This window comes from Pezoporus wallicus, unplaced genomic scaffold (assembly GCF_028554395.1).
Source record: "Pezoporus wallicus isolate ANWC-B61680 ecotype Strahan unplaced genomic scaffold, APGP_CSIRO_Pwel_v1 contig_3489, whole genome shotgun sequence".
Classification (NCBI taxonomy): Eukaryota; Metazoa; Chordata; class Aves; order Psittaciformes; family Psittacidae; genus Pezoporus; species Pezoporus wallicus.
The window spans coordinates 1,308,821-1,336,728 of NW_026635093.1; the positions used below are offsets into that span (position 1 = coordinate 1,308,821).

A 27,908-nucleotide genomic window follows, 5' to 3' on the forward strand; every position below is an offset into this window, starting at 1 on the left:
AGCCAAGACATTCCTGTACAGTTAAATCCCACAAATAACACTCACAGTAAAATGCCTGTTCTTTTTCATAATTCCCAGAACATAATAAAACTTTGTTGTTATACTGCTGAACAGGAGGCTATTCAATTCTATTTCATAATTTTTGTTGTAGTGCTGAATCCAGCCACACAAGACACCAGAGGGGCCTCTCTCTCCTGCCTCCTCCCTTTGAAACACTCCACAGCTGAGGAAACACCATCCTTACCCCTCTTTGATGTCCTCATAGAAGCCCTTTTCTCATATCCAGCCCTTAACCATTACCACATCTCTGACTTCCTTGAAGGATTCACTAACCACCAAGCAGCAGGTTGCTCTTCAATTAGTCTGAAGTCAAAATTGAAGCACTGAAGCATGACCTAAAACACAAGGATTCTGTCTCCCTAGAGATTCTCTTCCAAACAGCAACTCAGCAGCTCTCCCTCTCAACAAATATTTTAAGTGCTTTATAATTTGAACCCTGGAAAGCAGACACAGAAACACCTACCCCCTACAATTAAATAGGGCTTTCTATGGTAAATGAACTCAGGGAGAAAGCTGACATTTTAACAGCAACATTCAGTTTAGGACACCCAAGTCATCACTGATAACAAGTATGTGCCGAGATCTGGAAGAAAGCTTTCATTGCCTTCCTGAAGGACTCTTATCTTACCTACTAAACTAATGAACATTCCCTTTGAGAACATTCTGACTTTCAAGCTTCTCCAGTCAACCTTCCAGCAGCAGCAACAGAACAAAACTTTCTAATAACATAAGCTCAAAATGTCAAGATCCTTCATGTTTTTAAGGAATTTTTGTGCAAAGGTCAGCTTGGAACCATAACAGAAAGAATCAGATGAACACCTGACTACTGCTACCTTATCATCAACTGATTTTTATTTGCTTTCAATATTCTTGCAGAGAATGTTTTCTCCAATTGGATAAACCCAAAGTACATAATCCTACCAGCTTTTGGAGAATACAGCAGTCTGTTCAGTTAGAGTCCTACAAAGGTACCTACTGTGTTTCAAAGAAGGCAAAAGCCCCTGTGTATGACTATTTTAAACAACCTGCAGTGGCAACATATCAAATCACAGCACAGGCTCCCCTGGAACAAACAATAGTTTATAGCATTAATACTCCTGATTTCTACTTTTAACTGCTGTTTCTAAAGGTGTATAAGCTGCCTAAAACCAAAATTATGTGACGGTAAACCTGCAGTTACTCAAAGCATGGAAATTAAATTACCCTGCATTTACTCTGATCCAGCTGATAACAGCATCTGGTACTTAAATTTAACTGAGTGGTGCCTGGAGGCTTTGGGAAAAGCTCTGGAATAACCTAGCTGTACCAGAGGCCTGGGGAGAGACATGGAGCAGAACTATCCAGCTAGCCAATACAAGAGAACAAAACCACCTCTTTAAATAGGTGTCACAGTAAGTCTGATTATAGGCTTCACAAACTACAAAATTAGCTGGAAAATGTGGTGTTCCCAGCCAGCTTCAGCAAGTGAAACAACTGCTAGAAAACGTGGCCCGTTAAAAGCACATAAAGCTTATGGCTGTAACTTCAATCTTTTCAGCTGCACACTCCATGGTTTTGCTTTTGTCATAGTATTTTATCTAAAGCTATTCTAAGCCACTGATTTACCATTTCATGTAACTCTTCATTCTTTATTCTTACCATGTCTTTGTGCCTGAGTCCATCGCAATTCCCCCCTGCTGCTGGTATTCTTATCCAGACTTCTCCATTACTGGATTCATTCCTAGAGTACAGCCTTACAACAATCCTTAACTAACATCACAACAGAAATCTCAGACATACGGATTTTTCATACTCTGTCAGAACAAATGCCTTCAAAGCAAACTGTGGCAACTAAATATCAGCACTACACAGTTTCTTCTGAGTCCCAAAAGATTCATTTTCAATTGTAGTTCAATCATTTTTACATTCACGGTTTGCAACTGACTGTCCTAGAAAACTGCTGTGTGCAAGTTCAATGCCATTAAAGAAACCAATGTAACAAAATACTTCAGTTCAAATCACCAGTTAGAGGGAAAGGTTGCCCAGGCAGAAATATTGCAGGTTTCCTAGTATGTTTATTTGTAAATAAACAAAACATATACGAGGCAGACACAAAGGTGAACAATTACAGAACCATTAGATGAACTATGACACAAAAAAATGCCTAACATACACCTGGTTTCACATCCTTGCATTTCCTTGCACTTTAGGAGATAAATAGATTCTTTAACTTCTTAATACTGAAGTCTACTAATTAGCTGCAATTATTGTAGAATCACAGACTCCCATACTGGTTTGGGTTGGAAAGGACCTTAAGATCATCCAGTTCCAACCCCCTGCCACATGCAGGGACACCCTCCACTAGAGCAGGTTGCTCCAAGCCCCATCCCACCTGTCCTTGAACACTGCCAGGGATGGGGCAACCACAGCTTCTCTGGGCACCCTGTGCCACCAGCCCAGCAGCTCACAGGGGAGAGCCTCTGCCTTAGATCTAACCTGAACTTCCCTTGTTTTACTTTGAACCCATCACCCTTTGTCCGGTCACTACAGTCCCTGATGAAGAGTCCCTCTCCAGTATCCTTGTAGCCCCCTTCAGACACTGGAAGCTGCTCTGAGCTCTCCACGCAGCCTTCTCTTCTCCAGGCTGAACAGCCCCAGTTGTTCTCTTTAAAACATTGAACTATCAAAGGCAGATATCCGTTTTTTTCTTCCTCTACATGGGAATATGTTGCCGAAACATTTTCTAAACATCTAAAAATCCTATATTGACCTTTGGGAACAGAGCCTTCAGCCATTAAACCACAGAAAAGCAAGTGTGGATGCACAGAAACATCCAAACCTCAGAAGGAAGACCCAGAGAGCTGAATGGCCCAGCCTACTCTTAGCATGAATCTGAACTGCTATGAACATGTTAATTTTCCAGCTATGATTTAAAGGTGCATTATCCTTACCCCATCTATCACCTCCATCTTTCTACTGAGATGTTTACCTCCAGCCAGCCCACAGTGCTGACTTCCAGGTTACCATCCATTCAAGTTAAGATCCTTTCTAACATGTCACCCATGATGTTTAAACCAATCATTCACATCCACAAAGTTTATATAGCTACCTATGTCAAAATACTACTCCAAACTCTCCTGAGGCATAATTCCACAAAACTTCTCCACAATAGCCTACTAATGCCCTCCAATGCCTGCTCTTGCCAAGACAATATAACCTCTTTAGTTTTCTACTCTTGAGGTGTTATGTGAGCAACTGTGAGCCTTACTTTTGCATTTAGAGCCAAGTTTTCATTGCATATTATTAGAGCAGGTACCATTCTCCACGTCTAGGCTGTATGTAGGACCCTTCTAGACAATGGCTGTAAGAAAATTACAAAGAAATTTAAAATACAGCTCGTGAATGTATTCCACAAAAGAACAGATCTTTCCTTTTGTAGAAAACTTTTATTTGTGATGTCACTTGCAAAAAAAAAAAAGATCTTTCTTTTGGTTTTACTGAATTTTTATATGATCATGACCTTAAAAAACCACTTAAGAGATTTCCACTGTGACCATTTAACTCCACCTTATGGCATCATGCTTTGAAATAACTGTACATGCAAGTCTGTGAGTCATAAGTGGCTGCAATTATCTTCCTTTAGAACGATTAGAAAATGCCATCTTACATTTCCCATCACTACACAATATTAGGCCTGGGTTTATTTGCCAAAGTAAGAGTTAGCAATATAGAACTCCATGTCTGTTGAAAATGTAATAATGGGGAACTTACCTCTACTAGTGCTTGGAGCTCCGATCACCCAATTTAAGGCCCTTGCCAGGCTGCAGCACAGTTGTCTTCTGTTGCGGCCACCTTCCATTCTCATTGCAAAAGGGAGAACAGTGTCTCTGTCTGAAGTTGTATGGAGATACTGCTGCAGCACACACATAGGCACAGAGAAGGGAAGCGCTACTGGGTCTCACAAATCACATGAATTGAAGCGAACAGTTACAGTGTTTGTCAAACAGTCAATGATACCAGCATCATTTCTGCTCAGATTATTAGGCAGGGGGAGCAGCAGCCTGTTGGTGAAAGGCTGCAGACAGCACAGATGTAGCACAATGAGAGAAAGATTTCTGGGGGGAGCAGATTAGGGAGCATTCCAGCATGAGACAAACACACCACCGGCCACAGGAGCATGCAAGTGCCTACAGCAACTCAAGAGTCTACAACAGCACAGATGGCTTGTAGTGACCGACCACCAAGAACACAGTTCTCTTTCTGCACTGCTCTCAGGTTCGTTTCCAACCACCACAGATTCTGGAAAGTCCTAATTCTGCTCTGGAGTTTAACCCTGTGAGGAACAGTGATTTCTAAAACAAGCCACAAGAAGCTGCACCTTGGTCAAGGTCTGTACTTGCTGCTCCTGCTCTGCAATCAGCATCCCCTTTGTCCGCGTTCCGATGGGACCACTGCACTTGGTGCACAACTCCAAAGTAAGGTGCCCCCGTTTTAATGCACAACTCTGAAGTAAGGAGCCCCTGTTTTAATGCACAACTCCGAAGTAAGGAGCCCGTTTTAATGCACAACTCCTAAGTAAGAAGCCCCTGTTCTACTGCACAACTCCGAAGTTGGAAGCCACTACTTTAATTCAGCGAGCTACCACCCACAGGCAGCTCTCACTGGCGGCAGTAGCTCTGAGGGCTGAGCTCTCCCTCACGCTGCTACGCTAATACGCCAGGCGCATAAGCCCCGAAGCACAGCAAAGCACATACTCATGGGCAAATCCCTTTTCCTTCTTACTGTTTTAAGCACAGCCACAAGTTTTCTGTCAGCCAGGGCGAGTTTGACCGCCTCGGGCCGGGCGCGGGGCTCGCCGTGAAGAGGCGCTCGCTCCCCCCGGACGAGGCCGCACCGCCATGGCGCTGAGCGACCCCTCGCACCGCTGCACACGGGTCTCTCCTCACGACACGGCTCGCTCCGCGCTAGCTGGACTGTGCTCTGGTACCGCCGCTGAGGCGCCGCTTCCCGCCCGCTGCGGGCTCAGGCGGCGGGCGCTGGGCGGGCTCCCGGGCCTCCCGTGAGGTACGGCTCGGGCCGCGGGTCAGCGGAGGAAGCCCTTCCTCAGGCCATGGGGTGAGCTGTCACTGGTGACCTACCACGAGGTGAGAGCTCAAGTGTCCCGGTTGGAGGTGTTTCCCACCCGGGGGGGCTTTCAGCAGGAGCCTGGCCGCTCAGCGCTAACACTTAATCCACTGACTCCCGTCTGGCTGCTGGAGGTGACAGGAAGCTCCAGGGCTGGCCGCTCGGAGGGTACCAGCTCCCTCCATCAGCAACTCAGCCGCTGGTCACTTCTCCATTTCCTTAACAGCTTTTCAACAACTGAGATTATTTTCTTGAAGGAAATGCTTGAGGACTAGAAAAACCCTGATTGTATAAAGCATGCCATGAAAAGGGGTAGGTGCAAACCCCATTATATCTGTCAGTCACCTGTGCAAGGCTGGAAAGTGAAATCCCTTCTCTGTAGCCGCAGGGATTTTGCACTGCATTAATAATTGTATATAGCACTTGGGCAGTATCCTTGAGGAATCTGCAGTACCATGGCTTCAAATCACACGATGACTTGTAGCCCGATCCCATTCTCCTGTTCAATCCCAGCTGGGACAGCCAACGTGGACACAAACCTAAGAATCTGTGTATAGGGCTTAAGTTAGATTTTGCTTTGTTTTCAAATGAGTTGATAAATGTTGTTAGCATTTACTAACATTTGACCTGAGAAGTTCATTGCTCTCCAATGTGTGTAAAATGGGCAACAACTGAACAAGCAGCAACAATAATGTTTGGCTTTCTGTCCATCCGTCCCCCTAATAACCACACGAAAAGGTTACTTTGTCTGAAAGAAAGAGTTTTATTTTGTGCATTTCAGAAATAAGTGAATAATGACATCTAAAATCAGGTGTTGCTGTGCTAGGCAGACACATGTAAAACTTGTCTTTCCATTTACATGACAACACGCAGCATGGAAGGATACCTGATTTCACCTGAATTCAAGTTAATAATCTCCGAGTAAATCAAGAGCTATTAACTACGAACACTGGAAACAGTCAAAATTATTTCAACTGAGAGGAAGAGAAGACGGATGTGTCATTACCATATAGATCAAGAAACACCAACTGGAACACATGGATTCACAGTTCTTACCGAGTTACTTAGCTTATTTCTAAAACACATTTTAGTGATTATAACTTTGCATTACTGAGTTTCTGAGTGTGTAATATAAATGATACTAATGAATGAAAATACAGTTCAGGATCAGTCAACATGTCAGCTATTTTTAGGTGATAATGGTTTAGGTATAGAGTTCATCTAGATGAATACGAGCCCATGAGTGTTAGATGTAACACTGCTTTCTTCCCTCTTCATTTTTAAACTGTCTCAACACAGTGTTGAGTAGCTTTGTGATAAACACCACCACCCAAAAAATCCCCCAACAGTTACAACCTCAAATCTTACTTCTGTTGCTACTTAACAGCAAAGTCAATCACTAGGATACGTATTTTTTCCTATTTAACTATGCTCAACAAACCAGTGCAGAAGCAACATTATAAATGGGCATGTTGAGAAGTTCCATAACACGTACTTTGGTGTACACAGTGGTGATTTAGCTTTAAAATTGTACTAGTGAATGGGAAAAAAAACCCTAGCAGTGACAAATATGCAGTCTCTATCACCAGTGCAGTTTGCAAAGCAGTGGAAGGTCATCTGGAATAACATAGGAAGGCTTTGATGATTAATTTAACATTTCTTTTTCCAACACTGAAAGAGGGCTATTGCCAATGTACACAATTTAAAATATTTTTCAAAAGCCCTCAGTAGCTCTTCCAATTTTAAAATGGTTTCATCAAGTCAGAATGATTTTTCCTGCCATATTGTTCCTGCTTTCTAAGCCATAGGAGCTATAAAAACATACCTTCAAATAACAAATGAGAAAAAATAACGAGAAAAACAGTAAAAAGCTAGTGATACACCTCAACATCATCAAGAATTTTGGAAGGTTCAGTAAATGGTGAAAAATATTTTATACGCCTCTTCCACAATACAAAAGTAAATCTGTGGCTGACCTTTCAGTAATGCTTTCAAACAAATGACATCTCTCGTGCACTGTGCTGAGAAATATAAGCTTTCCAACCCATGCACTGCAGCACTCAAACTGAGGTGTAATACAGGCCCTGCCTATTCAATTCAGAAGGGACTTCAAATGTTTCCTAGCCTTTCAAAGTCTAAATACAGCCACTTCTTACAATTCATCTACCTTCAGCCTGTTAACTGGCCCTTAAGTATATCTACCTGTAACACATCTCCCAGAACAAGACAGCACACTTGCACTGTACTTAGCGTATAGAAACTTTAAAATATGAATATAGTGAGAACTTGACATGTGTTATTAGTGCATTTTAATTACATCCTGTGTCTATTTTTTCAGCTTGTGCTGTCTAACATTAAGAAATGCCATTAACAGTTTTGCTGTCCCTCCCTTGTGATGTAGGAAGTGTTGTCATCTTCGCTCTGTCTCCTTATTATACTAAGATGGAAAACTCACAGAATCACAGAATATCAACAGGGAGTTGAAAATTACCAGCTGTGCTCCTGTCAAACACCCTTCCATGTGGGAACACTGAAATGAACTCCGTTAGGGCATATAGGCATCCAAATCTGGCAGAACATGGTTTACATCATGTTCACTGGTGCCGTTCCCAAACAACAGTACATAGAGGTAGGATGCTTTTTCTTATTGGTGTAATTTCAAAAGGCCTAGAAACATTCTGTTCTCTGGTAGCCTACTGCTAAACTTTCTTCTCACTACTGTTGTGTTTCCACCTGCTTCAACAGAGCTAGGATCTTCCTAAGAATAAAGGGCCAAGGTGACTATATCACTTCCATAAATTAAGCAATTGAACACATTGACTTCTGTATCCTTGGCCTCCATCAACATGTGTTGTATGGGCACATACACGCTTCTTATGAATTCCCCATGGGGAAAGCCAGGTTTAAATGAAGGTTTCCTGCATGGCCCACAGTATTTTAAATAAATGGAAAAATGGAGCAGTGTGGGATATTGCCTTATTCTTGCTCAAGTTAACTTTCAAAGTAGTTTAGAAGTTTTGAAAATTTTTTATACAACTTAAAAGGTTGGTTTATTACAGCATTTGTAAATTTTATTTCTGGGGCTGCTTAATGGAGTGTTCAATTGAACACATAAAAAACATCCTGTAATATAGTTCGAGAGACAACAAGTTATGCCTTCATTAATGTATAGTGCCACATCACAAACCGTACAAAACTCAAAGGTGTACGATAGTGTATGCCCCTTTAAGCATGCATTTGCAAAACAGCCATTTACTCTTTATGAGACAACAAAACCAGAGCTGTGCTACTCATTTTTAGCTCAGCAAAGAGCTCCCTTTGTTACATTAAGATTTTGATTCAAAAAGTCTAAAAAGAACAAAGCTACTTTTAAGTTTGTGCATATGCTTAAACTTGCTCCTGAAGTAAAAGTTTCTGCATTAAGTGTGCACTGCAGTTTTGTTTGATTGTCGTGGCCTGATTTTCAAATACACCACCCAAGCCCCACACAGTTAGAGGCAAGGGAGCTGCTGGCATTCAGCATCTTTGAAAGTCAGGACACAGCTTCACTGGTTGTGCAGAACAGGACATTTCCCTGCAGTATAAGCCAAGTGTTCATTTATGCCCAATAATAAGACCACAGAAGTTTGATCAAAATCAATGAACTTTTACAGGTCATAAAGGATTTCAAGGATAACCCCAATAGACCAGGCCTGACTTTCACAGCTGAAAGGGCAATACTGTCCATTTTCATTGGTCAACTCTGGAAGCCCCTTCCAGGATGATCTGATAAAAGAAAAAAAAAAAACAAACAAGTACTCTTGTTAGATTATACATTGAAATTAATAGAACATTTCGGTTTAAAATCATTCAGAAAGTTACCTAGTAGGGATTGAAAACCATGACTAAAGGTCTGTTGTCCTACAGGCAGTCTGTACTTTAATAACTGTGATGTAGTGATTTTTCCTGCAGCTGGGAATTGTGGTTTTTGCGGGTGCCTCTTCTTCAAAGTAGATTCTCTGCTACTAGTAATATCTGAACTTACACTGCTGTCATGCTGCTCCTCTTTGTCATTCAGGTAGTTATGCAGTTGGAAGAACAGGAATGATATTTGAGATAACTGAATGGTATCAAGCCACACTTGAAAGTGGATTATGGTGGATTATTTGGTACTACTACAAAACAAGACACTGGGACAAGACACTATGTAGTCCAAAAAGTTGCTTAACAAAACCCTTTTATCATGACCAGTTCTACTGAGTTACTTTTATGCATGTCTGAAGTACTGCAGAACAGATTGTATGGAAGAGATATCAAGGGCAAGATCTTTGTGTGTTTGTTTTCATTTGTCTCAAATCCTTAAGAATTAAAAATATAACAGAAAAAGGGAAAAAAAACAGTGCGGGGTTGGTGGTTTGGTTTGAGGGAGAAGTCAAAATGCAAAGGTAATTCTGCCCTCTCAAAATATGAAGAGTATTAAGATTCTGAAATACTAATTTCCTCATTTCTAACATAAGAAGTCCTAACTATGCTTTGCAGCAGCTTATCTGAAACACAAGTTTCACCTCAACATGAGGAAGAACTTCTTTATGTGAGGGTGTCAGAGCCCTGGCACAGGCTGCCCAGGGGGTTGTGGAGTCTCCCTTCTCCCTCTCTGGAGCCATTTCAAACCCACCTGGACGCATTCCTGTGTGCCCTGCTCTAGGTGGCCCTGCCTTGGCAGGGGTTGGACTGGATGATCTCCAGAGGGCCCTTCCAGCACCCATGGTTCTGTCTGATCTGCCCCAATTTTATCTGTCACTACCAGCCCCTTCATGATTTTGTTTTGCAAGTTGTTTGGAAATATGTTTTATTTTAAAAAACAACTCACCAACTTTTTTTGTGAAATTAACTTTTTGTATGACACTAGATCCTAATTTTTAGATAAGGTTTATTTCACCCAGTCTTTACATGGGTGTTAGTAATTTTGCAGTCACTAAGAAGCACTAGATCTCAGCTGTACTTAAAACCTGACTTGATATCTGCAATAGCACTTATAGCAGTGAACCTTCTATGTAGAAAACAGATGCTGTTGATATTATAGATGTGTATAGATGCAATTGGATAGTGGATATCAGTAGGCTGACTGAACACTTGGAATCTGTATTAGTTGGTGTCTTACCTTTCAAGGTGAACATAGTGTCGAGAAAGAACATTCTTAGTCATAACTACAGTTTTTGCATAGATCTCTGGACCAAGCAGCTTGGAAAAGTGCAGTTTGGCACGAAGAAAATAGCCAATTGGCCACAGCCATTCCTAAGCAAAGAACAAACAGAGACAATTAGAGCTGTCAGTTTGAAATGGTAACAGCACTTCTTCTAAAGCTGAAGAAACTGGCTCTTACAGGTCCTTGGTGATAATTAAAACCTCTGGCTACATTATAGTTGTCGTTGTCAAGAGCATTATCATACACTCCACAGTAAACCATATCACTGCAAGGAAGAAAAAAGAAATTATACAAAGCCTTAAGAATAACGATACATAAAAATGGAATGCAGAAGTGGCCCAAAAATTTGTTATATTTTTTTTACATTTAAGGATGGGTAACGTAGGGAGTTCTCTGCCAGGTTCTGTGTTTTGTGTGACAACGGAATTCCAAATACAGTTTAAACTTGTAGGAAAACAGTTAAAGTCTTGGAATGACTTCAGATTAATAATTTTACCCTTGTATGTTTAACTCAAACTGTAGTGCTGTTCACTGTATCATATGTAAGTATGTATCAAGATACAAGTTCAACACATCTCTTATGACACCAAATTTGACTAGCTTACTGTGTGGCATCCAAAACCACAGGTGGCTGTCTACAGGAATAACATCAATTTCATGGGTTTTTAGAACATTAAAAGAATTGTTCTGGAAACATTTATTGGAGCCTTATTTCACAGGTATATACGAAATAAGAAATACTACGCCCATGTGTCAAATAATCACAACTGTCATGTTCTACAATGAACATTTATTTCTACAATACTTACTCTGGATCTAAGGTTAAGAAATAAGAAATACTACCCCCATGTGTCAAGTAATTCCCACTGTCACATTCTATAATGAACACTTATCTCTACTATACTTACTCTGGATCTAAGGTTTTCATGCCTAATGGACCAAGCAGCTTTTCCTCTGCTATCTGCAGAGCTTTCCAAGCTCTCTCAGGTGTGAATAACTCAGGGGCCTAATCAAATAATAAACATTTAATGAGTAAACTCTATGCGTGCACACATGTAAGACTGCGCATACAAATGTAGAAGAACACAAAAAGCTCCAGTTTTATACTACTGAATCAACTTCTGGAACCTACAGGTCAGAGTAAGCAAGAAGACAGAAGACATCAATGCTTTCCGGCATTTAAAATAAGAATTAACTTGCCAAGTATTATTGCTGAAGCTCTTCACAAACCCGATAAAGACAAACAACCCATGGTTTTTAGCCAATCTGACAGGAAAAGCAGCCTCCCAGATCTAACCTAAAGAGACATTCTGAATACAGCAAACACTCCAAATTCATCCTAGCTATACCCTGGACAGCAGGTTCATTTAGGCAAGTCTAGCCAAGGATGTATTTCTTAGGACATACTCCAAGATGGACCAATATTAAAAGCATGGAAAAGCTTTCAAAGTTATTCTAAGCAATATAATGCCAAGCAAATGGACCTTACCAGGCAAGCTTAGCTCAATAATAAAGAGAATTTCAAGTGCAAATGCTTCCCCCCCCACTGCTCCTCACTTACCACAACCATGGCTATTGTAAAGTTTGGTCTGAGTTGGTAATCACACCACGGACTTGAAGCTCCGTAGCTGTCCTTATAAATGCCACGTTTGTGAACGAGATTGGGATGTTTCTCATTAGGATCTGCTGGGTTCTCAGAGACAAAGAAGAGCCTTTCAAAGTGCTCTTGGATTTTTCTGTTCCATTCATCATATGTGATGGTCTCCTCCCTTCCTGCAAGATGTTACATACAGGGGTTACTTTGTGAGAACAGCCACAGTGGTAACACCAGCAGTGTATGTATGTGTGTGTCTGGTTTTTACTGTTTTGCTTACTGAAGTTTTACATAAGATATCCTAACACAAGAAAGGCCATAGTAGCATTGCAAAGAGTTACTATCTAGAAGTTGAATTCTACTGCAGATGAACTCCAACACATGCACCACTTTTTTACACAGCTAGCTAGAGCAAACAGTGTGGGGTACTGTGATCTACAGTAAATAGTAAATTAACTTTAAAATCTATACTTAACAGTGCAGCATGGTAACATGTCAGCTCTTTTATAGTCCTTGGTATACATATTCGTGCTCTTTTGGACACTTCAAAGACAGTCTCAAAACATTAGGATAAGCAGCACTTAAAAGCTTTCTTTTCATATATTTTCTATATAGTTTTAAAATAAATTCAACAGCAGAGGAATGAAATTTAAACCCAGTTACGTGAGATTAGAAAAAACAGGGAATGTCCACAAATCAAACTGAATGTAAAGAAGCTGCTTACAACTCTGGGACAAAAAAGGTAAGGCAACTCCTATAAATAATATTTCTACATCTACAGATTATAACATTGCTGTGCACTGAAATCTAAGCTGTCTTGCTCTGGCTGTGTATTTGAAGAAATCCTGAGATGACAGGTAAGTTCATGACCTAAGAATCTGTTGTGTCTAGGACTGACAGGAAAACACATTCATATTTTCTAAAAGAGAATAAAAGAACCAGTAAGCTAACTGCTGTCCAATATTCTCCTTCACTGGAGGGTAAGAAAGCTTTACAGGGCATGTATATTCACTTGGGCTAGGTAAGCTCAAAGTAACTCTGTAACAGAGCAGCATCCCTCTGAAACATATGGGACAGCTAAAGATATTGATGTAAAAATTCAGAGGAAATGGTGTTCTGTGTTGTGAATATTGGGACAGAAAGAGTGTCTTGGACATTTTACTTGGCATCCTTGTAAAGAGTGATGCAGTCATTGTAACATACACTAATCCCATCACTTGCATCCATTTTGAGAAATGTTATTAGACTCAAGAATCCTTTGGAGCCCACACCTTGATATATGGAATAAAATACTTGAAATAGAGCAGACTGTCAACTCAATCATTTTTCTTTTTTTAGTAACAAAAGATATTAAATCATACAAGTTTCTTTCCCAAGTTTTCCCCCCTTTTTCCCTTACGCCTTCCTGAGTAGTCTGATAATCATCCCTGATGCTATATGGCCATGACTGCACCATTCTGGTTATTTTGATACTCCAGTAAGGCAAGTATGAGATGTGCTTGTTTTTACCGTGTCTTTTTACAGTGACTCCATGGAATGGAAACACATTTTTCCCAGATAATTCCAGCAACCAGCGAACAGCTGACTTGCACAAGCCAACAATTTCCACAGCAGAGCCATCTCTAAAGTAATGATACAAAAAAGTGCAAGAATTACTTTAATAGCCTCTCAAAGCAATAGGTAACTGAAAAAAATATATCCGTATCTTATTTAGACACTTCATTTTCCCCGATTCTTCTGCTATTCCCCCATTTCTCCTATGTGAGCATCCCAAAGTTCTACAGTATTGCAGTATTACGTGAATTGCAGTGATTTGTGAATAACAGCTCCATCATCACCACTATTCATCATTTCCTAAACTGCAGTCAGACCTTTCCCACCTATGAAATAAGACTGAAAATGAGTTCTTAGACACTCCAGTCTCTCCTTGCAAGGCAGCTACTCCATCCCTTTGAGCCTTCACTGCCCTTCTCCATACCACCTTTATCATGCCCTTCCTGAGAGCAGCACTACACAGAACACTCAAGATAACAAGTGTATCTCTCAGGCACAAAGTTCCACCAAGAGGCAGAATAATGCCCTCTGTCTTGTTCTAAAAACCTTTACTGATGACACCCAGTGTTACTGGGTTTTATCAGCTTTTTTGGCTGCTGCTCAACACTAAGACATGATTTCAGAAAGCCAGCAATTGATTTCCATCCTGTGTGGTAGCTCAGTTCTGACAGCACTGTATAGGCATGGTTTAGACTATTTTTGCCCTAAATGCAAACTTCATCTTAACTCCATCCACACTGAAGCTTATCTGCCACTTTAAAGAATGCTCAGTTTTATGTGGCACTTTTGAGTTTCATGAAGGGCCAAAAATAAAAGACCCAAGCTGGGTCAATTTACTTTTGTTTAGATCAGTAGGATTCTAACTGATGAAGAAACTATGGAGGAAAGGGTGGAAAACAGGTGAGGTTTTCTACCAGCTAAGAGCAAGGAAACAAGCTTGATTGCAAACTGCCCAAGAGATACTTTTTTTTTAATCATATCCAGCTAATTTGAACAGATTTAAGATAATTTCATACCAGTGACTAAGAACATGTGGTTAAGAACATGAAAAAAACAGATCATTCTCAAGCAAGTTGGTCCTCTGCTGTTAAAACTGTGTTCAACACATTGCTTCTCTGCTTATCTTAATGCACTTTGGTAACTTGGGTAATGCTTCTACTGTATTAGATTACTCAAGTAAAAAATGAAGAATTAAAATAAGCACTAAATGCACTTCTTGGACTTGCCTTTTTTGTCAGATGATATTCAAATAATCACCATGTGCATAGATCTCGTATTGTATTGAATTTTACTGCCTGCTTGATGCAAAATTTCTCTCCAGCAGCATCAGTGATTTAGCCTCTTTAGGGGCAGTTCCCTCAATATCCCCCAGTTCTCAATTCAATTGCCTAACTTGTCTTCTTCCAATTCTCACCCACAGATGGCAATAGTACAGCATCAGTTTCAGATCCAAAGTCAAGCAAGGATGCCTGCAGCAATTTGTGAACACAGAATTAAGAGCTTGTTTTTAACATGTTTCATCCCAACTTCAAGAATTTAGATAGAATCATAGAATCCAATACTGGTTTGGACTGGAAATAACCCCCCTGCCATGGGTCTTGAACATTGCCAGGGATGGGGCAGCCACAGCTTCTCTGGACACCCTGTGCCAGCACCTCAGCACCCTCACAGGGAAGAGCTTCTGCCTTAGATCTAACCTGAACTTCCCCTGTTTCAGTCTGATTCCATCACCCCTTGTCCTATCGCTGCAGTCCCTGATGAATGTGTCCCACTTTAACTGCATAGTTACCGTTTGGCCACTAACTTTTTGTAACTGTGCTTGGTAATCCACATGCTCTGTCAGTTGACTGCTATGTGCTCTTTCATAACTTTGAAACCATCACCCCTTGTCCTGTTGCTACAGACCCTGATGAAGAGCCCCTTCATCGCATGGTAGGTATTTTTGAATTGTAAATAGCAAGTACTCAAACGATACAATTATCAACAGGTATCTCTTCTAGTATGCCTAAATAACAAAATACTGCTAATACTACTTGTACACAGTTTTTCCTAAACTACATTTTACTACTTGAATTCCAAAGCCAACTCTTAGCAGGGAGCGAAGACCATGCTAGAAGCTGAGGGCTGCATCTGCTAAGAACACACCTTTCATTTTACTTCAAATGAACAAAAAAAGAAAAAAAAAGCATGAACATTTTAGTAGGCACAAACTGTTAGAATATTTGAGAGATCACCTCTCAGATGTGTTAATGGAAGGCACAGTAGGCCTCGAGCTGTGCCAGCGGAGGAACAACTACTTCCCCACAGGGTGCTCAGGCATTGGAACAGGCTGCCCAGGGCAGGGCTGGAGTCACCGTCCCTGCAAGTGTTCACACACTGTGGAGACGAGGCCCTCAGTGCCATGGATTAGTGGTGGCCTTGGCAGTGCTGGGAATGGTTGAACTGGATGACCTTAAAGGTCTTGTCCAACCCAGTGTATTCTATGATTCTGCAGGAGAACTGAAGTTTAAAACTCCCCTCCGTTCAAAGATCCTCCCCTTCCCAGCCTGGATTTCACACCTTGGAGTAGCTGGAATTCCTTTGTTGCGAGCTCTGTCACTCTCTCCCATTTTATCCATCCAAGTGCCACAATTGAAACGGTTCCCTCCAAAGACAAAGCCAGTTTCATGGTCAACCCCTGCAGTTACATTAAAACCTGCCAAGAAAGAGTATCACATGTGAAGTCATTTTTTAAGCAAAACAAACCCCCAACTTCTCCCCTCTTCCCCACGCCAAACCTTCTAAATAAACCAAACCCTCCTCCAAACAACAGATCTGAGGTGGGTTTCTGAAGCAACTTTAACTTAAGTCAAGATTTATTTAAGGATAATTTGTACCACAACATGTAACAGTTGCTGATAATAAATGTATTTAAATAAATATAGTTTTAGTTGCATTAAACATTATTAGTTTTTCAGAAACATACTCAAGACCTAAACAAATATAAGCCATAACCAGCACCTTTTAAATTGTATAGCAAGTGTTCTGTTACCTTCATCTCTCATATTTTGATCTATCTGTGGACCGGCATTCCTTTCGCGGAAATTTATGCCTTCCATGTGTCGTTGCATTGCTTCCTGTATTACTTCATAGAGTGGCTGATCCTAGATGGATTGCATGTTGGGATGATACGTGAAAGGCAAGATGAAAAACGAGCAGAAAGGCTGTATCTAATGTGCAAACAAGTAGCAATTCTTAGCCTCTAGTTTGAGGCTTGAAAAGCCCCATCTATTATTTTCAGTAGCATCTTTGTCAATGGCAATACATTGCATACAAATTTTAATACTTTAACATTCCAAGGCAAAAAGCAAAGAACAAATTTAGAAGCTCATGGAATTTTTTCTCTCCATCCTACTCCCCACACTTGTCTAATCGCGTGATGCAGGTGAAGCAAGAAGTGCCTAAAATATGGAATTAAAATTTCACCATAAACACAAGATTTAACACAACTATACATTCCTAATGAAATACTTAAATCAGAAGGGATCTTTACCACAGTGCCCGCACGCTGAGGAGAAGAGTCATCTGTTGGATACATCCGAGAAACAGGACACCTGAGAATGTCTAATCCATTTGGCACAATTGTACAGTAGTCCTGGATACACTGAAGCCACCACCATACAGCATCTCGACAGTTGTACCTCGCATGTGTCCCCTGGCCAAGCAGATTGGGAATGAGACCATGTCTTAAAGTCCCACCAAATGCTAAAATGATGTTTCTAGAACAAAACAAAAACACAGTCTTGACTAAGTTACTTTCAAGACCCTTACTGGACTGAGCACTAAGTACAAAGCATACAAGTTTTTAGCAAGGTGGGTCAAGGAGACACACAGGATCTCAAAGAGAGATGCCAGAAGTTTGCTGGTGAAAGCTACAAGTTATTTCATTTGGCATTACTTCTTCTATAATAAAACCTCTATTCCCTATCAATTCCCCAACATGCATGCATTCGAGTCAGTCTGTGCAAAACATACAACATCTGCTGATATGACAAAGCTAGTTTGCTTTTTCATAGCTAACACTATAGAACCTATATCCAAATCCCACCAAGGTCACAGGGAAGGATTTTATTGACATTGTTTACCCTGGAATTCATTCTGATGGGGGTCTGGGGTGGAAGGGGGATGGAGGGCAGGAGTAGATCGGAATTTCCTATTAAGATACAAAGAGGTGATGGCAACTGAAGTTATGAGGAGTTTCATTTGAGAACCCTTGCACATACCTTGAATAAAACATGAATTCCATCCAGCTTTAGAAGGGAATATAAACATACTAGTAGACTGCAGATCTTACTGCATGAGAAAGGTAATAGTTATCATAGAATCCCAGACTGGTTTGGGTTGGAAAGGACCTTAAAGCTCATCCAGTTCCAACCCCCGGCCATGGGCAGGGACATCTCACACCAGACCATGTTGCCCAAGGCTCTGTCCAACCTGGCCCTGAACACTGCCAGGGATGGAGCATTTACCACTCCTGTGGGCAGCCTGTGCCAAATGTACAACAGCATGAACAAATACCAACTTAAACCAATCAGTTTAAGCCAATATTTATGTCTGCATCATGTGGCAATCTCTGTCCAAATTAAATATTAACAAAGTATCAAATTAATGCAACAATGATGCGGGTACATGCGAAACACAGTGGCTTTGTTTAAGGATAAGAAGTAGTGTTACAGGAATTAGAACTACCTTAATCTATACAGAACATTGGGTTCATGGTGCTAAGCAAGCAAGAGAAAGTCATTTAAGTAGTATTGAATTTCACTTTGGGAGTGCTCCCAAATCCATCCAGGGCCATTACAGTTTTATACTGCACATCAACTGCTTCTAACTCCTGTGTGTCATCTGACTTTGAGACCATGCCTTTTTCCTAACTAACTGCAAAACCAGGAAGAACTGAATCTAAGCCAGTCTCCTACCTTGCTTCTAGATAGCGCCCAGTAACCAGCATTAGACCTCTCAGTGCAATAAAGGTATCCCTTCCCCAGGAGCGAAAAATTCCAGAGGAAAAGTGAGGTAAACCTAAACAGAAAGGTCATTGTTTGTCTCATTTGTTGATAGAGCAGAAATCTCCATGCACACACGTACACATAAAATAATCACAAGTAAGAATATATTCACGTTTATCATGATTTTTCTAGATGAAGGTATTGAAACAATCTCCCCAGCCAAGTTCTTGATAGAATTAAATAAAACCTCATTTTAGAACATCTGCTAGAATTTCGAGATCATGCAACAGAAATTCTCACCTCAGTAAGAGTCCCATTTTAATTAAGTCACTTTGTAACTTAACCAAGTGCCACCCTTTTAATTACAGGAGCAGAAAGAAAACTAACAACCAAAAAGCCAGAGCTATGTGAGGATTTACACTGCTTTGTCAGCAGGGTTACTGCAGGAGGGCCATCCATCTCAGTAGTACAAAGGGGACAAGGCTGAAGCGCTATGCATTTGTTCAGGCCAAAACTGTTCTCAGCCAGTATAAAAGGAATCCTCCTTCTCTTTTCCAGCAGCTTCTAGTACTACATCTTATTGCAGACTTCTAATACCTAACTCATGATTCTGACTGATACAGCTTAATAAGTACGGTTCAGGAGGGTCCATCCTTGTGTTTACTTCCATTTATTAACCTGAAAATTTAACTTACTGGACAAAAAATTCCCCTTGGTGAAGTCTTAAACCAGCAGCCGCTGGTGCATGCTTGACAGAACAACGTTTCAACTTCCCTCACCTACCTGTCCAAAGTATTTGCTAACACTCAAATTCTGCCTCCACACTTGTGGATTTTATGGTACATGACAAGAACACTTGAGAATGAATCCATGTACAAGTTTAAAATCTGAGACACAACTACCACTGAGTATGTGAAGGGAATACGTAAACTCAAACCCTTTGGTGTAATTAATCTTCATGACCAGTTTAAGGGAACACTGTGCCTCTTTCCTGCTAGGTAACACTAAAGCAGTTAGATGGAATGTAACTAAAACCCAGAAACTAGAAGCAGTAAAATTCTGTGACAGATTGCAGAAAGGAGGAAATAAACACCCCATTGACACAGATGCCACAGACTCTGTGGATGTGAAAAGTTTCTGTGGTTGCAGAAAAGGAATGGGCCAGCTCAGAACAAAACTGAATTCATTCTAGGCCACTAAACACAGGAGATAATACTTTGGACATAGGAAAGTGCCCAGTTTAAAGACTGCAAGATGCTGGCTGAACATTAGGAGCTATAAGCACTATTTGCTGACTGCTTTTATGCTCTTTCCTTTTGGAGAGTTTCAGATCAGGCGTTTTGCTCTGCTAAAGGCTCTTTTTCTCTGAGAACTTGTGAAAAATGAATTCACTCTTGTACTTCATTACAATTCAGTTTTTAAATCCATGTTTAAAGGAAGATAAACTAAAGCCTATCACACCAAGTCTATTTATCTCAAGCAAGTCTCCTGGAAAGAGAGAACATACTTACGGATCTCCATATATGATAAAGAAAGGTATTTTTATCTATATCCACTAAATAAAGTGTTTATAAGCTCCATCTCCCATTCCCCAAGAGCAGTAACAAAATGGGTTTCTCAGAGTAGTACCACTAGACAGAGCTCCCATAGTTTTAAACCTGAAACCTAGGGGAAGGGCAAGTAAAACTGCTGCCTATGTTTTATACCTACATTTTATTCCTGGTTGCTGACATATGGATCCCAAACACAATGGAGACACTTCTAAATACAGTTACTAAGGACAGCTGAACTATTCTGGAAGACTTTTAACATTGTCCTCACTTACCAGCTGCCAAGGAAACACAACACTGCTCTTTCACATTCGTAATCTCATTCAGCCTATAGGGAACATCACGCAAGGAAGGAGACAGATCTGGCAGGCAGGAGTATCTTCCTATGCCACACATCTGGATCGAACCCAAGGAAAGGTGTTTCACAAATGTTGATCCATTCTGCACAAAGCTGCAATGCAACATAATTCAATTAAAATAAATTCATGTTCAGCAACATCAATCTATCCTTTTTCATTTACCAATAACTACTGTAAGTATTAGGCATAATGAATACAATAAACTAACAATGGGTTAATATTTCTATTTTGCAGTACATAAGATTCAGTTTGTAAATCAATTTTTTCCCCCAAAAATGGATGCCCAATATTAGTCTTAAAATTCAATTTAACAACGGCAGTGGGAGTATTGATGACAAATATTTCTAGGGAAAAGGGCAAAACCAAAAGCTTGGTTTACATGATGCCTTCATAGAGACCTCAGACCTGAAAAATATGAGGAAAGATATTTTACCGTGAACAAGAGCTCCTGTCAAACCTGTTGTTTTTTTTTTAAAGAAAGATCACCGCATATTAATATATATTATCATACATAAAAATGTATAGATCAGTGAACACTGTCCAAATTAATGCAGCCTGTGTTCCTGACAAGTCCAGGCCCAAACCTTTTTTCATGGAATGTACCCCTTTGCACAGGAGTTCGCTGCCACTCCAAATTCTAGTCCCATTTTAACATCTGTATTTAAAACACCCCAAACCTGACTTGCTCAGAGTGCTCATAGCTAGAATAAAGCCTCCATTAAATCCATCTCCCTTCCCTTTCCAAGGGAGAAAAGAGAAGCAGATGCTGAAGACTAAACAGTTATCTGAAGAAGTAAGAAAAGTGCTCAGATAACAAAGGTTATTCAGCTGTGTTAGAAACACTGAACAAAGCAACAGCCCAAGGACAATCTGGTTATATTCTTCTTTCCCTGAACTTCAGGAATCGTTGCAGTTGTACTAAAATTACAGCAAAAAAAGGTTTCTGAAGCTTGGCAAAGAAATGCTGGCTTAAGACTTCCTCCTCCTGCTGCACACCACCAACAGGAATTATAGATTCAAGCCCTGCATAGCTATGCAAAACCTCAGCCTTCCAAACCACCACCGGTAGAAGATAGATTTGATATTCATTACCTATTTTACCCTTTGACACTGGACAAGTATGAAGAGATTTAAATCACATTCTCCAGCAGATAAAACTGAAAAGGTGCAAATATGTGCAGGTACCTCTACAGCTCTGATCTGCCCAGCATACCTAGACATCTGACGCCATCCGACATCCAGAAGCGTTGTGTATGCACCCACTAATATGGCATCAAAGTAACATGGGATGAGGTAACGTGGAATTCTCTTCAGGTAGACAAACATGGCTTTCAACCATTTACCAACCTATTAAAATACAAGAGAATCAGAACTTGATAACACTAGGGTTCAAAACCAGTGCTTTCAGGATGCAGCTAGCTGAAGTATGTGTACATTTATTACACCCAAGTTATGCTTGGCTACCACAAAAATGAGATTCTCTTCTGTTACTAACACCACCATCAGCATGCAACCATTCACATTTTCAAAACTGTCCATGATAGATATTTGTGGTAGAACTGCTGCACCCTCCTGCTCCTAAAGCAGTTGGGAAAAATCTGTGCTATATTTATTATGTCATAAATGGGCAAAACCACCAACTATAGAAAGAGTTTATATTTTGCTAGTCTGGTAGGAAAAACTCCAAATATCACGAAGAAGTTATCAAAACTGAGAAGCAAAGGAAAGCTGCACTTGGAAAGCATCACTGCAACCCATGGGAAGGGTTCCTCATTGCTTATAAAGACAAGGTTGAAGAGATGAAGCTTGAGACAGTGATAGAAAAATTACCAGAAGGCTGAATTATTTACAGCCACTAGTGAAAAATTACTGCAGATCTGGGCCTAGGGCTCGAGATTCTGGAGCTTCACCTCCTCTGTGTCACTGTAAAGCATTCAACACATAGGAAGTATTTCTCCTGTTAAAAAAGCATTTTGACAACCTACTAGGAAGTTACTTGAGATTCAAACCTTGCAGATGAAGAAAGTAAGTGTCAATGTATTACATGATGACATTGTGCTTGTAACCTGGAAATTAGGAAGGGAAAGTACCTATCGCTATAGGTACTTTATATTTTCTGCAAAACAGAGTAAGACACTACAAAAGAACTCAAAAACTACACAGGAACAAACAAGCAATAGTCTTTGAGGAGCAGTAAATTTGGCAAGTATCAGAGCAACTTCCTTTCTATAAAAGCTCTGTCTGTGAAGTCGAACTCAACATTCACTTCAGTACATCAGCTGCTTTATCCATTCTTCTGCTTTCTTACACTTGACTTCAGGAATAAAATGAAGTAAGAATGCTAAAGCCTTTATTATTATATTCATTATGGAAGTTACTCAAATCAGTTCATCTTGTGAACTACAGCAATTGCCATGCAGGAAAATCAAATATGACAAAGAAAGAAAAGGACTGCATACAGGTAACCTGAATCTCAGCAATCCCTGTCTTCTCAGTGATTGACTGTGCCATCTTACAGTAACTCTATCATAATAATGTACACCTGGTGTTCAGGCCCTCTTTTGAAAGTACTTAAAGAAATAACAGTTACTTCATTTTTATGTGAGGAAAAGTAATAAACAGGGAAGGACCCTGCAAGCCTTTCCACCACAGCTATTCATCCCTCCATGCCCTAGGCAGTTTTCACTTTCCTTTTGCAGTCTATTCTTAAACAGGATTGAAGAGAGGGAAGAAAAATGGTGTCCTGGAAGTCCTACTAGAACTTGCCTAGACAAAAGGTGTTACAGACAGACTGAAGTTCAGAACAGAGCAGCAACTGAAAAGGAAATAAACTAGTCATTTAAAACCCCAAGGTCACCAAGTAAGTATTTTTACTCACTTCTGCACAGGCTGCTGCACGTGAAATCAGGCGATTACTGACATAATCAATCATCCAGTCACCAGATCTTAAATTGTCACAAAATGGATGACCTAAATCATTCTTTGGTCTAATGTCTGCCATCACGGACATTAACCCTGAAGATACAAACCCAACTCTGTATTAAAAGACACGCTGTTATCACAAATAGCAAGTACAATTCAGGAAGAAAAGGTACACAGCGCAACAGATGGTCTGGAGCACAAGTGTGATGGGGAACGGCTGAAGAACGTGGGGAGTTCAGTCTGGAGCAGAGAAAGCTCAGGGGGAACCTTATCGTTCCCTACAACTGCCTGACAGGAGGATGGAGCCAGGAGGGGCTGGGCTCTGCTGCCAAGGAACAAAGGATGGGACAGGAGGAAATGGCCTCAAGCTGCACCAGGGCAGGTTTAGATGGAGCTGAGGAACAATTCCTTCCCCACAGGGTGCTCAGGCATTGGAAGAGGCTGCCCAGGGCAGTGCTGGAGTCACCGTCCCTGCAAGTGTTCACACACCGTGGAGACGAGGCCCTCAGTGCCATGGGTTAGGGGTGGCCTTGGCAGTACTGGGAATGGTTGGACTGGATGAGCTTAAAGGGCTTTTCCAAACCAGGTGATTCTGTGATTCTCTGCGAATTTAACTGCATTCTCTTGGTCTGCACAATGAGGTAGACTACAACTCAATAGCTGTTTCCACAGCATACATCATACAGAGTTACGAAAGTTGTGGAATAACTAGCACGATGCAATTAATACATTTGAGAAGTGGTCAACAGTGCTCAGAATTTAGTAATGCTGAGTTTCATTAATGTGACTTTTCACTGCAGATATATGTATTTTGGTTTTATTGTAAAAGCAATGGCATTGGGGTTAAAACACATATTGAAACTTCATTTTGCAGCCCAGAGTATCAAGAGAGAGGAGCTTTGGTTTAGTATATGATTTTTCTGGGTACAACTCTGATTAGCAGCATGGTCAAGCAGAAAAAAACCCTCACTTATGTTCTTTACTCAAACAATGGCACTAGTCATAAACCAGCATTAAGGTATGACCTATACTGGGCAGCTGTATGCGATGTTTTTTTTAACTTGACAGAAAAAAGAAAGCTGAAACTATTACCTTGGAGGCCTGCATACTTCAGTGATGACCAGTTTGGTATATTATAGCAGCCTCCACCATCTTCTCGCTCTTCTGCCTCACATCTATACAGCACTTGATTTAGGTCAGCCAAAGTCAGTTTAGATGCAATACTTTAAAAACAGTGGAGAAAACAAAAACAATTCTAAACCCAAAGAGCAGCATCAGTAGGGAAAGACAGAAGAGGATTTCATAAACAATGCTAGCTTCAGACTTCAATCAAAATAACTCACCACTTCATCCTGTAAATTAAGAGCCTAAATTTTGAGATGCTCTGCTCTGTTGCTTCACTATTTATTTAGAAACACAGTATTAAGTACAAACCCTGAACAGTCAAACCCCAACGCTGACAAGTACTCCATGTAGCATGTCCACTTTAAGCAGCAATTATACAGAACATGAACAAAAGAGCTCAGGAAGTTTTGAAGTTCTGAAGTATTAAACTTGCTTGTATTATACACAAAAAGAATCTCTCAGAGTTTTTGTTGCCTTCTGACAATCCAAATCTACCCTCAGAAGCAACAACAACAAAATCCTCACTGAGTTTGCAGAGCATTCTTTGCTCCCAAGTGTAGTTCTCTCGGTTCTACTTTAGAAACTGAAAGCATACTCACGAGGAGAACAACGTATTTAATATGGGTGCTGAATGATCATCAGGAAGACTTCCAGATTTAAAGTGAGGGCTGAACTGGATCAAGTGATTGCGGAGTACACCAACAGCCTCTTGTGCCTTTGGGTCAAGACTAACTCTGTAAAAACAAGTGCATAACTTGGAGAAATGGAGCACTTCAAATAACTATTCCCCAGTCTCAAAGCAAAGCAGCCCATCATTCTGTTTGCTAACACAGCTGTTGCCCAGCTATAACAACATACCTGAACACTATTACACTTCCTGGCGTCAGTTTTTCAAACTCTATTTCTTGAACAAATTCATTCGGCCCTTTTATGGCAGTTCCTGCTTGCTTTATGATTTTACTGTCCTTGATCTTTGAAAAGAGAACACATTTGCAACTGAAATTCAATGTTTTTTCTAAGGTAAAATAACACAAATGACAAAGTATTACACGAGAACATAGGGGAAGGAGGCTACCTGGATGTGCTCTCTGAGTTCCACTGTGAAATTAGGCAATCCATTTACAAAACGCTCATCTTTTTTGTAAGGACTGGCACTTCTCTCAATAGTCCGAGCCTCAAGTACTACTTCTTCTATTTTTCCTAAGAAAAGTTAAATCATATTGTAGCTGTTAAGATACTTGAAAAGGGGTTCTTTTGAAAACATGAAGCAAAACCTAAAACTAAATACCCAAATACTCCGAATGAAACCCTCAAATATTGAAAATACAAGTCTGTTATACAGCTAAAGAACAAGCAGATGTGAGGAAGTGTTTTAAATATCCTATAAACACTCACTACACACTCACTGTTGCACTGTATTTAAAAGTTTTGCTATTTCATAACTGAACCATAAAATCAGCCACCAATTAGTGAATTACAAACTGACTTCTCCTGATCTGTTAGTCTCTATTACCTTATAGGAGAAACCATAAGAATGGTTTCCAAACTGCAGCTACAGATGGATGGATCTAAGGCAGAAGTTCTTCCCTGTGAGGGTGCTGAGGCACTGGCACAGGGTGCCCAGAGAAGCTGTGGCTGCCCCATCCCTGGCAGTGTCCAAGGCCAGGTTGGACACAGGGGCTTGGAGCAAGCTGCTTTAGTATGAGGTGTGCCTGGCCATGGCAGGGGTTGGAACTGGATGGGCTTTAAGATTCTTTCCAACCCAAACCAGTCTGGGATCCTATTTTTATCTTCAAAGTGTAACAGCTACCATTATTATTCAAATGATCCAATTTTCTCTATCCTTTCAGTAAACTACAAACTAAGGTATACAGGTCTTGCAGCTGCTTGTAAATGTCTTAACATGTAATGTGACTAAAACAGGCACATGCACACAAAGAACTGAATATACTTAAAAAGCCAGTTTGGAAAGCTTCGCTTCAGAAGTGTGTTGAGGTAGTGTATAGAAGTTGTTATAATTTCCTGCTATTAAGTATAGTAAATACTTGCATATGGAGGTAATACATACATAATATTAATATTATCTCTATATTAACTTATGCACTACAAAGTTGTTTCTTAATATGTATTTTAAAACTACAAAAATAGTCATACACAAGGAAGCTAAACATCAATGACTTACAAATATGGTATTTTAGCCTTCACAGTATAGCACTTAATAGCAATCCCTGCCCCAGCTCTGTACAACTAACTTTCTTGCTGTTATTTCTTACCAGCTCACAAACAAGACAGCAAACAAAAGCACACCCTCATGGGGAGCTTCTAAGAGAAAGCAGACTCAACATGCCTTTGAAAACCCTAAGCAAGGTAAGCTTCTTATGGTTTATTTAACCACTTCTGGTGGATGCATGTTGGTACATATAAAAAGAGTGTTATATACTGAAAATTCTCAATCTGAAACACATGAAATCGGTATAAAAAGGATGGAATGAGAATAACTTGAATTTTTTGTATGCCTGCCATCTCTTGAAAAGAAATCTGATTACCTGGGATACACATTTCAGGTACTTCTTTACTGTAGAATGAAGTTTTAGGATCCCTGAAGGCAGTTCGACTTACAGCCACAACAGACTGGTGTGTGTTAGGGCAATGCCTTGTCACTGCCACTATGTCTTCATCAACTTGATCTACATACACCTAGAAAAGACAGACCATTGCAACTGTGCTCACTCACAACAGGAATATAGAGAAATCACAGTGGTACTCTCACTTCTTGCCTGATTAAAGCCTTTAGCCCCCAGCTCCTGATGCAGCCTGTTAATGGCCAGCCTTCCTGCTAGAATTCCCGTTTGGAAGTTAACTTCACCAGAAGCCAGGTGTGCTGCTGGATTCCATTTTGCATAAAACCTCTCTTCAGATACCACAGAGATCTGCAGAGAAATTAAGATTTAAGCAAATATCAGCTACTCTGGAAAAACAAAACAAACAAACAACTGGGGGTGACATGCTTTAGTGGTAGGCTTGGCAGTGCTGGCTTAACAGCTGGACTTTATGATCTCAAAGGTCTTTTTCAACCTGGCTGATTCTATATAATCAATTCAAATTTCATATGAAATCAGATAATCCAAAGTAACGCCAGCCAGTTAACTGCTTGAAATTTCAAATAAACAGCATAAAAGTATGTCCTAGGAGAAGAACAAAGCTTACATATCTAAAAAGAACTGAAGAGCTCAACTGCAGACACTTACCTGGTGTGGTACTAGTTCATCATAGCCTTTGGTGCTTCCTGTAGCACAGCATGCCATGGAAACAATCATTGCGCTGGGAAGGGCATCATATGCGGATCGATGCTACATTAAAAACACAGTGGAACAAAGACATAATTCATCCCTCCCAATTCAGCATGCAGAAGATATTCTCAGTTTAAAAGAGGAGTAAAAGTAACTACAAATGCATTAACAAAAGCAA

At 40.4% G+C, this 27,908-nt stretch overlaps 2 protein-coding genes across 3 annotated transcripts in view; both read right to left on the reverse strand.

Moving 5' to 3' along the window:
• The window catches only part of LOC130595149 (putative defense protein 3), a 39,743-nt gene extending 34,804 nt beyond the window's left edge, over positions 1–4,939 (reverse strand). Inside the window, exon 1 of the mRNA XM_057401617.1 lies at positions 4,934–4,939. Within this exon, the coding sequence (XP_057257600.1) occupies positions 4,934–4,939 (6 nt within the window). The remainder of the gene's footprint in view (positions 1–4,933) is intronic.
• Positions 4,940–8,128: 3,189 nt separating this feature from the next.
• The window catches only part of AGL (amylo-alpha-1, 6-glucosidase, 4-alpha-glucanotransferase), a 36,419-nt gene continuing 16,639 nt past the window's right edge, over positions 8,129–27,908 (reverse strand). For both annotated transcript variants that reach the window (XM_057402167.1, XM_057402176.1), the window contains exons 15-34: positions 27,689–27,790; positions 27,218–27,370; positions 26,987–27,137; positions 25,516–25,640; positions 25,299–25,411; positions 25,040–25,174; positions 24,408–24,538; positions 23,272–23,408; positions 21,607–21,740; positions 20,310–20,485; positions 18,455–18,557; positions 17,029–17,254; positions 16,528–16,639; positions 16,056–16,191; positions 13,452–13,564; positions 11,910–12,121; positions 11,257–11,354; positions 10,526–10,613; positions 10,304–10,437; positions 8,129–8,928 (exon numbers count right to left, since the gene is read on the reverse strand). In XM_057402167.1, coding sequence (XP_057258150.1) covers positions 8,811–8,928; positions 10,304–10,437; positions 10,526–10,613; positions 11,257–11,354; positions 11,910–12,121; positions 13,452–13,564; positions 16,056–16,191; positions 16,528–16,639; positions 17,029–17,254; positions 18,455–18,557; positions 20,310–20,485; positions 21,607–21,740; positions 23,272–23,408; positions 24,408–24,538; positions 25,040–25,174; positions 25,299–25,411; positions 25,516–25,640; positions 26,987–27,137; positions 27,218–27,370; positions 27,689–27,790 — 2,697 coding nt within the window. In that variant the 3' untranslated portion in view covers positions 8,129–8,810. The remainder of the gene's footprint in view (positions 8,929–10,303; positions 10,438–10,525; positions 10,614–11,256; positions 11,355–11,909; positions 12,122–13,451; positions 13,565–16,055; positions 16,192–16,527; positions 16,640–17,028; positions 17,255–18,454; positions 18,558–20,309; positions 20,486–21,606; positions 21,741–23,271; positions 23,409–24,407; positions 24,539–25,039; positions 25,175–25,298; positions 25,412–25,515; positions 25,641–26,986; positions 27,138–27,217; positions 27,371–27,688; positions 27,791–27,908) is intronic.